This window comes from Gordionus sp. m RMFG-2023, chromosome 1 (assembly GCF_954871325.1).
Source record: "Gordionus sp. m RMFG-2023 chromosome 1, tfGorSpeb1-WG-v2, whole genome shotgun sequence".
Lineage (NCBI taxonomy): Eukaryota > Metazoa > Nematomorpha > Gordioida > Chordodea > Parachordodidae > Gordionus > Gordionus sp. m RMFG-2023.
The window spans coordinates 43,107,571-43,120,326 of NC_088775.1; the positions used below are offsets into that span (position 1 = coordinate 43,107,571).

The following is a 12,756-nucleotide window of genomic DNA, read 5'->3' on the forward strand; positions in this document are numbered from 1 at the left end:
CAAATAAAAAATAGCTTTTCTAAAAACAGGTAAAAAGAGAAGAAAAGATAGCTAATTAATTATATCCATTGTGGGATGAATAATAAGATATTTAATTTTTAATAATATTTTTAAATAAATAGATGGCGTTAAAGAATTGAACGTAAATTGATACTTATATTTATTATCAAAAGCATTTATTAGTAAAATCCATTAGCATATTAACTGTAATATATTATATAACTGTCAAATACGCTTGGAAAAGTGGACCTAATATTTTATAACCAATTATAATACAGGATTATAAACTATATATCTACTTACTTTTTTAATAAAAAAATCTCTTATACTTATTTGGACCTAGAAAATATTTTTAGGAAGAGGCATGGTAATTAAATTTAAAAATAAATAAAATAGTTGATTAGTGATTTTGAACTCGGCTAATTGCAATATTAAATTTGTTAATTGTCAATTAATAAATTATTATATACTAGTAGAAAGCCCGTCAAAAATGACGGGGAATGAAATTTTTATTCATTTTTTACGATAGATGTCTTGCCAGATCCAAGCTCACAATAAGAGGAAGCATATAATTATTAAAAATTTTACCCAGCCCAGCTCAACCCTTAATAATTTTTTAAAGATATTCCCATGTCAGGTGCAAACTAATATAAATTTTAATTTTGAAAATTTTTTCCCACCTCGGAGATAGTTAAATTTTTAATTGATTTATCATCACATGAAGGGGAATTATCTGATTTACCAATTCGTTTAAAATGTAAAAAAAATATGTGAATTCTGTATTAAGGGAAACTGGGAAGGCCTGGGCAAACCACTTATTAGAGAATCATGACAAATAAAATAAAAATAACCGACTCTTATACTTTTTGGTAATATGATCAATTATAATTATATATATAAAATAAATTGTTGTTTATTATATAGGGTTATTGTAGCTTTTCGGATAAATTTAATGTATGTCTTGCATTTTCCAAATTATTTGTTTATATTTTATGTTAAGTAAAAAAATATGCTATCTATTTAAATAACAAAAATGACATTAAACACTAATGAAACTTATATGCAAATTATAATATATTTTTAATTGACATATAAATTTAGGCTAATTGAGGAATAATTATTATGTTGTGTATTTGATAAAATTAAGAGCAAATCCTTGTTGACATTTTTATTTTTGATGGAAAAAGCGACAAAATAAATCTGGAAGGTTGTCTGGAAAGGAAATAATTAATGTACAATTTCATATCATTTAGGGTTGTAGATGAAAGTAATGACGGATTACCAAAGCAATGTACAAAACACAATACCTCCTGATAAAGATGAGTCATATGCCTATGCCTTGGCATACTGGTAAAAGAAGAACGCAAAATGATATTTCTGTCAATGTCAGCATTGGTAGCCCCTTCTAAAATAGAATCATGAATGACAATGTTAACTTAACCATAAAAAGGTAGTAAGAATTGTTATAAAGGCCATAACAGAACTACTGCATATTTTTCCATTAATAAAGTTGATGAAAATGGCCGTACTGCACATCCAAGTTTGAACATTCCTCTAAATAGTCATGAAAGTTTCTCAGAGAATCAGATAAAGTAATATTTATAATAACTCTTAGTGAAGTGAATGATAGTACGGAATTGAATGCTTATATTTGTTAAAAAAATAGGCAGAAGTGGCATAGGGATTGTGGTAGTGGTGATAGAAATATCATTTGGAGGCAACTGGGTGAAAATAAAATAAACATATAAATATAAAACATAAGATAAAATAAAAATAAACCTCCAGAGGAGTTAATTTGAGCGTAGTTTTTTATTATTTTGGCTACCAGTAACTCTAGAACGGGCAAAATGTTTGTTTATTCGTCATTATTTTCTTTGCTTATCTTTAATAGATTCATATGTGAGGGATTAAGGTTGGGTTAGCCTAGACAAATAAAGAAATCAGGCAAAAATATAAATAAACATTATTATTGAAATAAAACGAACATTAAAATACTAAACCAGTAGATGGGTCAATATTAGATGCATATATCTAGTAGTTGTAGGGATATCATCATTGGGGAGGGGGGGGGGGGACTTATCAAGTCTATTATGATATTCTAAAGCTATTTTGCATTTGTTCATTATTAATGGCTGATATATCAATATTTGAACAATTATAAAGAGGAAATAAGATGGGGATATTTTCTAAAGTAAAAAAATAATAATTCTCAAGTTAATTTTATAAGGTAGGAATAAATAAAATACCATTCGGAGAGATCAATTGGCAAACTTTAAAAAAAAATAGGATCCTTATGAATAAGTATAGAATAATTTAAATAATATATAAATACCGTTTGAAAACCAAGCCAATATAAATATGAGATATATTTTTTAAGCCCAGTCCAACCCATAATAATTTCGAAAAAATTTTCCCAAGCCGAGAGATATTAAATTTATAATTAATGAAGGTGAAATCTTTGATTTACCAATTAGTCTACAGGTAAAAGATATTTCTTTATAAAAAATATTAACATAAGACTAACATTTAACATTAAAAAATCCCAATATAGGTTCAAGCCTACAATATTTGGAAAAAATTTCCAAGCAGCCAAGATCTTAATAATTTAAAAAGATTTTCTCAAGCCCACCTCAATCCCTAATAATTTTGAAAACCAAGCCAATAATAATTTTGAGAAATATTTTTTAAGCCCAGTCCAACCCATAATAATTTTGAAACCAAGCCCAGAGATATTAAATTTATAATTAATGAAGGGGAAATCTCTGATTTACCAATTAGTCTACGGGTAAAATATATTTCTTTATAAAAATATTAACATAATTTGAATATTTTTACTTTGTAACTTATGACCTTTTGTAAAAATCTTTTCTTATATTAATGTTAATATGTAAATAATAATATATATATAGCTGTAAAATTGTAAAGATTTTGAGTAGTAATTTTTATAAAATTAAAATGATAAATTAAATAAAATATAATAAATTTTTTACTTTTTCGTTACCTGCCTTCCCAGAAAATATCATGGTAAAATATCATTGTGGTAGAGAATTAAGACGCTACAAATTATACTATAACATGGTGAAGCTAGACGAAAGAGGATTATGGAAAATGATTTTAATATTATTCTAAAAACACGTAAGAGATGATTAAAATATAAAATTGAATAAAAATATAATAAAATTAATGATGACAAAATTCATAGATTAATTAGAAGATTATTTAGTAAAAAAATTTTAAGATGTTGAAATACGATGAGCACGATAAAGGGGATGAAGTCGCACGTACATAGATATCAGTGGAAACCGAGATACAATAATTATGAAGATTCGAGACATACAAATAATTATGAACCAAGATGAAACAATTATAATCCTAGAGTTTATGATAATGATAGGGGGTATAATGGGCCAGGACCGTATAATAATTTTACAAGATTTAACAATAAAAATAATTATAACTACGATAACTATAGATATAATAATAATGATAATTACAAATATAATGAAAATAATTATAGATATTATAGACATCAGAACGAATCGAGATACATACCTAGATACAATAATAATCAAAACAATAATCAGTCATACAACAACAGATTTGACGTAAATAGAATGGATGATGATGACAAGGCAAATGATGATTACAAAGTTACGATATATCTTAATGATTTACCAATAGTCATGCAGATCAACACAGGGTCACGATTTTCGATATTGCCGATTAATATTGCTAGAAAGATAGGAATCAAAGTCTTGAATAAATCGGATACGAAACTGACTGGCTATGATGGAAAAAGAATAGAGGTGCTAGGAATCGTTAAAATAAAAGTGAGGTATGAAGACAAAACTCAAAACTTAGATGCTTTTGTAGTCCAAAATGACAAAATTGCAATTCTGGGAAGGACGTGGATAAAAGTTTTTGGGGGCATACTTAATAAAATTGTAAATATAATCGAGGAAAATAGAAAAGTAGATAGTAAAAATTATGAAGGTACATATTACAATAAAAAGCATGAAAATTATAATTATAAATATCATAATAATAAAAACTTGAATAAAATTGAATTATGTAAATTAATAACAAATGTAAAAAAAGAAATAAATTCTTATAAATTAGAAGAAATAAATCATTTGATAACAATTGAAGAAATAATAGTTATTAAAAACAATAATGAATGAAAAATTGCAGAAAATAAAAAAATAAAAATTTTTATAATTAATAAAAAATTTAAAAAAACTTTGGAAAAGAAAATTAAAACAAAGGTGATTAAATATCGTGATGTTGAAAGAGAGATTAGGAGTACGATATGGAGATCGTATGTTGAAAATGGAAGGAGAAAGAGAAATTTTGTTATAAAGAACAAGTAAAGAGAAATTATGATATAAAAAAGTGTTTAAATTGAAAAATAAAGGAGTAAAATTTAAAAATAAAAATAATTAAATAATAAATAAAAAAAATTATTATATAAAATGAAACAATTCCAAATATTCTATTATTCTACATTCCAAATTATGATTCTTATTCTTATGAATGATTCTGATAAATTATTTATTCCATTATCATTTCAATTATTCCAAAATTATTTTATTTGAGATATATTGATCATAATATATATTTACAAACATTGATAAAAATGATAATAAATAACGAGATGAACAAGCTAGTGTGAAGATGATGTTCAAGCGAATGATTAGATGATAAGGATAACAAGCTAAAATTAATGAAAAGATATGACTGAGACTAAACAACAACAAAATATCAAATGAAAATTCTACAAAGGAGAAAAAGTTTTAGAGGTGGAAGAAGTGAACAAGTTCAAGTTCAAAATTCGAAAATTCAAAGTCAAGTTCAAAAGGGAGAATATGACCTACGACATAGAAAATGATTATTATAAATAAATAAAATTTTGAAAGAGAAATTGGATGATCAATACAAACAGCAAATCAACAAGCAATGTTCAACCAACGACGTTTCAACAATGATGTTCAACTAACGATGTTTCATGATGTTCTATAATCGATTCAACTAACGATAATCAGATGGTCAAACAAACAATCTAAAGATATACGAACAAATTACTAATGGAGCAATTGAGAAACGAATGACTGGAAGTGAAGATAAGAAACTGAGGAAAGAAGACATAAAAAAAGGGGGGAAATGTTAATATATAATTAGAAAATTTTTACTTTGTAACTTATGACCTTTTGTAAAATCTTTAAAATCTTTTCTTATATTAATGTTAATATGTAAATAATAATATATATATATAGCTGTAAAATTGTAAAGATTTTGAGTAGTAATTTTTATAAAATTAAATAAAGATATTAAAGTATATTTTTTTTGGTTTCTCTTTACCTGCCTTCCCAGAAAATATTACTAACATTTAACATTAAAAAATCCCAATATAGGTTCAAGCCTACAATATTTGGAAAAAATTTCCAAGCATCCAAGATCTTAATAATTTAAAAAGATCTTCTCAAGCCCATTTCAATCCCTAATAATTTTTGAAAACCAAGCCAATATTAATTTTGAGAAATATTTTTTAAGCCCAGTCCAACCCATAATAATTTTGAAAAAATTTTCCCAAGCCTAGAGATATTAAATTTATTGAATTAACTCAGTTATGAATTTCTATATAAATATTAATAATTTGTAATATTTAGTAAATAATGTATTACTTTGACAATTGGTTTTAATATGTCCTCCTACAGTTGCACTAATTTTGAAAAATATCATGTGAATTGGTAATAAGGGAAACTGAGAAAGCCCGAACAAAGCAATTATTAGAGAATCATGACAAAATAAGGTCTGCCCTAATATTATATATGTTTTTTTTACATTTTAAACTAATGGGTAAATCAGATATTTACCCTTCATGTGTTGATAAATCAATTAAAAATTTAACTATCTCCTAGGTGGGAAAAAATTTTCAAAATTATATTGAATACGACTGGGCATGGAACCTCAAAATTAATATTAGCTTGCACCCGACATGGGAATATCTTTTACAAATTATTAAGGGTTGAGCTGGGCTTGATAAACTTTTTAATAATGCTTCCTAATATTGTGAGCTTGGACCTGGCATGACACTATCGTAAAAAATGAATAAAAATCTAATTCCCCGTCATTTTTGATGGGCTTTCTTAATAATTTGTAATATTTAGTAAATAATGTATTACTTTTCTATGTATAAACATTGGTATAAAAGAGAATCATGACAAAATAAGGTCTGCCCTAATATTATTATTTATTTTTTTTTACATTTTAAACTAATTGGTAAATCAGATATTTACCCTTCATATGATGATAAATCAATTAAAAATATAACTATCTCCGAGGTGGGAAAAAATTTTCAAAATTATATTGGATACGACTGGGCTTAGAACCTCAAAATTAATATTAGCTTGCACCTGACATGGGAATATCTTTAACAAATTATAATGGGTTGAGCTAGGCTTGATATACTTTTTTCTAATTATATGCTTCCTAATGAGCTTATACTTGGCATGACAATATCGTAAAAAATGAATAAAAATCTCATTCCCCATCATTGGGCTTTCTTAATAATTTGTGATATTTAATAAATAATGTATTACTTTCCTATGTATAAACATTGGTATAAACTCAAGACTTGGTCAATGGACATGGGAATATCTTTTACAAATTATTAAGGGTAGCTGGGCTTGATAAACTTTTTTTATAATTATATGCTTCCTAATATTGTGCCTCCTACAGTTGCATTAATTTTGAAAAAAATTTCCCAAGCCTAGAGATATAAAATATTAATAATTTGTAATATTTAGTAAATAATGTATTACTTCTTGGTTTTAATATGGTCTCCCATAGTTGCATAGAAAATTTAAGTTATAGGATCATCTGTTTGTATAAAAAATAAATTAATTAAACAAATAAAAAATAAATAAATAAATGCGTACCGATGGCATGACGCAACGATGACATGACGTAGGGATGACATGACGTAGGGATGACATGACGTCACGATGACGTAGTGAGGACATCGGAAAATTATAATATAGATATATAATTAGGTTTATTTAATAATTTAAATAATATAATATATGTTAAATAAGCTTCAACTGTTAATGCTAAATTAATATTTAGTGAGTGATATTGGAATTCTATTTTTAATACAGAATTTGATTGCAAGCTGACATAGTGAAAATATAATTTATATGTTTTAATTTAATCTAAGTATTCATTTAATAAAAATTTAGATTGTCTTATTAATTTTTAAATAATAAAATTAAATCTGTATATTACTTAATAGAATTATAAAAAAAATCGTTCAGGGGACAATCAAAAAATTTTATTTTGAGTTCAAATTGATAATAAAGAGCCATTAAAAAAATTTGCTTCAGGGGGCTATCAAGTTTTTCAGGGGGCTCGAGCCCCTGCGTGCCTTTCCCTAGTGACGACACTGTTTTAAGGTCTATTGATATGTGATATGATATTTATTTTTTAACAAATTAATTTAATCTTGATGCGCTCCATAATATGAAATACATTTTTTTATTGATTGGTTATCTTTTTAATTAATACATCTTCATCGACACTTTTATCGTGAATAAAATTTCATTGTTATATTGTAAATTCTCTATTTCTTGTGGTATAATACAGTGTCTTTTTCCTTAATCATATAAGAGATACTGAATGCTTCAGCGATAGTAAGCAACCCTCTTATTTAATCAAAATGTTTGCAGAAAATTTTATCAATAGTCATGCATAGGCAACAATTACGAATTTAAATTATCTAATCTTAAATTATTTTAATAACATTCAACATTTGATGAGCTGTCTGTAGCTTGTTTATAATAATGTGATTGCATAATTGTGGACTATAAAGAATAGATCTTTAAAAAATTACATAAATTTATACTTATTTCGGGGTTATAGAAATAAATTTCTTCTTTCAATGATATGATACATTTAGATACGGCTTTATTTTTAATACTTTAAATTCAACAATTAAGATTATTAGATATATTTTTAAATTAATATTTCTTTAATTATGTCTAATTTTTCTAATCCAAAGATTAAACATTTGAGATATTTATTACAATTCAGTATAATGTCAGGACAAGTCCAAAAATATTAAATACAATAAACTCTATTAACATTTTTTCTTTTTTATAGCGGATATTATCAGTATATCAACGTAAAATTCTCTAAATAAATATGGCTTTTTATATAAACAGGGGCATATATTTATCAATTTGATATAACGAGATTTTTATCTAATAAAAATTCTAGGAGTCTGCAATATTTGTACTAATATTTTATTTTAAAATGTAAAATGTATGACTTTGGATCAATAAATTTTCCTGGAGATCTAGCCACAGTCACCAATAAAGTTAAGGAATGATCAGTTAGACAATTTTGTGTAATTTACCACCTATATATGTCCATTCATGCAGCTAATTCAAAATATGGTTAATATCATTGCTTCTGATAACACCTGCACTATGGCACATGTTCAGATTTTTATTTTAAATCGATTACTCATATGTATAAGAAAATATACCTAGATGTTTAATCATATGGTCATTTTATTTTTACTAAGGTTCATATGAAATCTATTTGTGTAATAGTTACTTTAATACCGGCAATATTTATTTAAAGTTATAATTTGTTCTTGTAACCAATTGTATAAAAATATTTCATCATAGGAAATAGATTATAATGGGAGTTGTGCTATTTTAGATTTATTAATTGATTTTTATGTAATTCGATTTAATGATAGGTTTATTTCATACAAATTGCCAGCTCATTCGTATGACTTTTAAGGAATATAGATTACTGGTTTTGAATTCAATATTTCATGGTTTCATATGTTTTCAACACGCCAGTTTAGAATTAAATCTGACTTAGCACTTATTCCATTTTTATCATAAAACGGTCTTTTATAACTATTATTATGCAATTATATTTTAAAATAAATAAACACATAGTATATATTCTTTTAATCCTTAACACCTCTGAGCTGAACACTGTTTACAAGTAAAGAAAAAGCCACAAAATAATGAAAAATATGGAAAACAAAAAAAAACAAATGGAAACAACAAAAAATGTAGAAAAAAAATGATAAAAGACAAAAATAAATGTAAAAAATCAAAAAACAAAAAATGAAACAATAGCTTCCTGGATGATTAGAGAATGTATACGTTGAATTGGATATTTACGCCCAAAGTTAAAATAATATGTAATCTTTGTAGTATACATGGAAGGGGATATTTATGACCCAAGTATATTTTAAAGTTAAAATAATATATAATCTTTATAGAAATCGTTTTGAATTATATTAGAGAATGTATACATTGAATGGGATATTTATGCCGTCTCTTCCTCTTTCTTCTCCCCTATTTCTTCTTCTCTTTCCTTGCTTCCTACCACTAATACCCAACACACCTCTTTAAAGCTACCCACCTTGTATCGAAGGCAACCAAGTCCCGGATAGCGGACCACCGGCACGGAGCGGGAAAAACTCAATTTTCGGGCTGGATCAAAAAGGTAAATCAATAACTAAGGGAATTGAAGCGTCAGTTATTTTCTCCAAACAACGATCAGAGCTCTAGTGGATCAGAATCCAGCAGTCAACCACCTTCACAACCACCAGATGCCACCGTCGCCAGCCAAAATCCCTAATCCTCATCAGATGTAGTGTCGCTGTTATCGGAGGATTCAGGGATCCAGGAGTGGAAGATTGATATCCCTTCTACGGCCTCCTGGTCTTTCTCAGACAGATCCTGTCTGGAGGAGGAAGCAACGGCTATCATAAAATCTTTGGAGAGTTCTCTCACAGAAAACGACCATGATTTTGGTACGCCCCAAGCAGGGTCGACGGTCCTTCCTGCCATCAACAATATCCTCGACGGTATAGTTAATATGAATGACCACCGATTCCTGTCAGGCGCTGACCATTGGATCCACACTGAACATTGCAGATGCCAAGTTTACGGTGGGTCCATTGATGTCTTCCTTTACGAAAGCGGTCGCCAAACGGGGATTCAAACATAGGATCGACTACCCTCGAATCCAAAACAACGAAAGTAGATACTTCCGTCACATTCGCCCTCGCGAGCCAGACGTAAGCTATGCGCCGATAATTCATCAACTCTTGGCAACCGGAATTATCGAGCGGGCGGATGACAATTAAATCCGTCCAAAATCAGGGTTCCCCTAGGGCAGTGATTTTTCAGAGATGCCCAAAAACTTAACAATATCCATTCAACTAAAATCAATTCTTCTTAAGTCTGCGAAACGTGAAAGAGTCAAATTTGCTTGTAAGATTGATATCCGATTAGCCTTCTTTCCCATCCTGCTGGCAACGCAGGTATATCGATTCTCTGGGATTCGCTTTCAAGAACAATAGTTTCGATATAAAGTGCTTCCCATGTGTGCCTCCTTCAGCCCTTACTGCCTGCAAAGTATCATCCTTGATGCATGTGCTAGGATGGTGAGGAAAGCGGACTATAATGTCTACCTAGGCGATATCTTCATCTATGGAGACATAGAGGTCTGCATTGGGCGGGTTTTTGGATAATATGCCCGCCCACTAAATGTTTAAAAAATTTTTAACCCGCCAGCCCATAGTTTTCAAAAAAAATATACCCGCGCGCCCGCCCATTAATCTAAAAATTTTTACCCGCCCGCCCATTAGTCTAAAATTTTTTGCCCGCCCGCCCATAGTCAGAAATTTTTTACCCGCCAGCCCATTATTTATAAAAAAATTTTTACCCAACTCGGCTATTTTAAGCATCTAATGAAAATAGTTTCAACATTACATTTCTATAAGTTTTATAATTTAGGAAATTACTATATTAAGCTTAAAAAATATTCAATTTAAATTATGGATTATCAAATAAAATATTTATAAAATATAAATATAAAATAAATATTATAAGTAATTATAATGCAAAAATAATAATGAATCCACATTTTCGGGATTCAAACACGTTCTTCTTTGTTCTAAAAACCTTCAGGCAATGTTAAATCCTCTTTCAGAAATAGCACTAGTTGCAGGAATTGCTAATATTTTTCTTGCTACTCTTGATAGCTTTGGCAAATCTTTTTCTTGTCGTTTCCACCAAAATAGGACATCCTATTGAAGTATATCCTCTTCCTCAATTGAAATCTTTAAATAAAAGTGAACCAATAATAATAAATTTATAAAAGTAATTGAAATTTATATTAATTGTAATATATGCATCTTAAAATTATGCTAAATTATACTTATCAAAAATGGTTACTTTAAGATATAAATATTCTGTTATGTCATTATGTATGGTACTATCCTCAGTAACAACCTCATTCTCCCATCTGTTGGGGTTTAATTTTGATGTGGATGCTATATTTCAAATATTACATTCAATAAGTGGCTAAACGAATTTATAATTTATTAATACCTTTTAATTGGATTCTCTTTGCTTTTGGGGAAATGGGTAAAATCAAATTTTCATCTACGTCGATGTTACATTCTTCTATGCAAATCAAATCTAACAAGTTTTCAATATGTTTTTTTACTTCATTAATTTCTTCCGACGACAACATCCTCATTTGTCGGAACTTTGGTATTAAAAATGTTAAAACTTTATGGAGCATATGAATTTTAAATTTTTCAATTATAAAATTTTTAGCTCTTTTCTTTATTATATCTATTTCTTTTTCGTATTTAGTTTTTCTCTCCATTATATTCATATTTATTTCATTATGCTCATGTAGAAGATTATACCTAATTTTTTTATAAATAAAGAAAAAATGGGCATAAATCCCAAAATATTAATTTTCATACCATATAAGAACGTTCTGTAGTGTAGGCCTGCAATCACCCTCAAGAGCATTAGTTGCATCTTTATATGGTTCCAAATAATCAATCAGTGTTTTTAAATCTTCCTTTCCCATAGATCCCATTTTTTTAGTCATATCACGAGATTGTAAGAATAAAAAAATCTCATCATACATTATATAAATGCTTTGTAGCATATTATGCTTCGTATTCCATCTTATATCAATATTTTGTAGTAACGTCTTGCTTAGATATTTTACGTTGCCACTTTGTTTGAAATAAGTCGTCAATGATTTTGCAGTTACCAAAATATTATTAATCTCGGGAGCATTTTCTAAAATAAAAGTTGATTGGAAGGTATTACGAAGTATTGTGTTCAGCATATGTGCTGAACAGTTTAGTCTATTAAACCTAATATTTGAAAAAATAAAAGGAAAATATAGTTCTTTAAATATGAATGTTTTTTCTTTAGGTGTATACAAAATCTCTCAGAAATTATTATAATATCTACCTAATAATTAAATTTTATTTAATAAAAAATTTACCCTTCTAAAGCCTTTTTAATATTTGCTCCTTGATCCGTAACGAGCTTGGAAAAATATTCTCGGGGAACACCAATTTTTAAAAAATTTTTTAATAATTCTTTAAGAATATTTTCTCCCGTCTTTTTTTCATCTTGAAATTTTGAAATAAAAAGAAATTTTTTTTCTAATTTCCAATTTTGTATATAATGGATTGATAGAGATATGTAATCGGTTTTGGTAAATCCTTCACACCACATATCAGTAGTACATGAGCAAATGGAATTTTTTATCATTTCTACAATTTTAGGAAATAATATTTCCTTAAGATCCTCAGTAACTTTGGATACGTTGCGGCTAACTGTTGCAGCACAAGGGGTGATCTTATTAACATCCAATTTACCATATGTTGCCCCTAAGTCGACAAAT

The 12,756-nt window shown here is 27.7% G+C and overlaps 1 protein-coding gene across 1 annotated transcript; it reads right to left on the reverse strand.

The window, feature by feature from the left end:
• Positions 1 to 10,935: 10,935 nt before the first annotated feature.
• On the reverse strand, positions 10,936 to 12,189 carry LOC135925889 (uncharacterized). The gene is made up of 4 exons (XM_065461452.1): positions 11,813 to 12,189; positions 11,427 to 11,752; positions 11,271 to 11,368; positions 10,936 to 11,155 (listed from the first exon to the last, which is right to left on the reverse strand). The coding sequence occupies exons 1-4, from the start codon at positions 12,187 to 12,189 to the stop codon at positions 11,123 to 11,125; spliced, it is 834 nt and encodes a 277-aa protein (XP_065317524.1). The 3' UTR covers positions 10,936 to 11,122.
• Between the last annotated feature and the right edge of the window lie 567 nt (positions 12,190 to 12,756).

Coding starts and splice junctions, on each gene's coding strand:
- LOC135925889 (XM_065461452.1), bottom strand. CDS start 12,189: ATGCTGAACACAATACTTCGTAATACCTTCCAATCAACTTTTATTTTA. Junction 11,753..11,812: donor CTACAGAACGTTCTTATATG/GTATGAAAATTA, acceptor TAAAAAAATTAG/GTATAATCTTCTACATGAGC. Junction 11,369..11,426: donor AAAGAGAATCCAATTAAAAG/GTATTAATAAAT, acceptor TTTGAAATATAG/CATCCACATCAAAATTAAAC.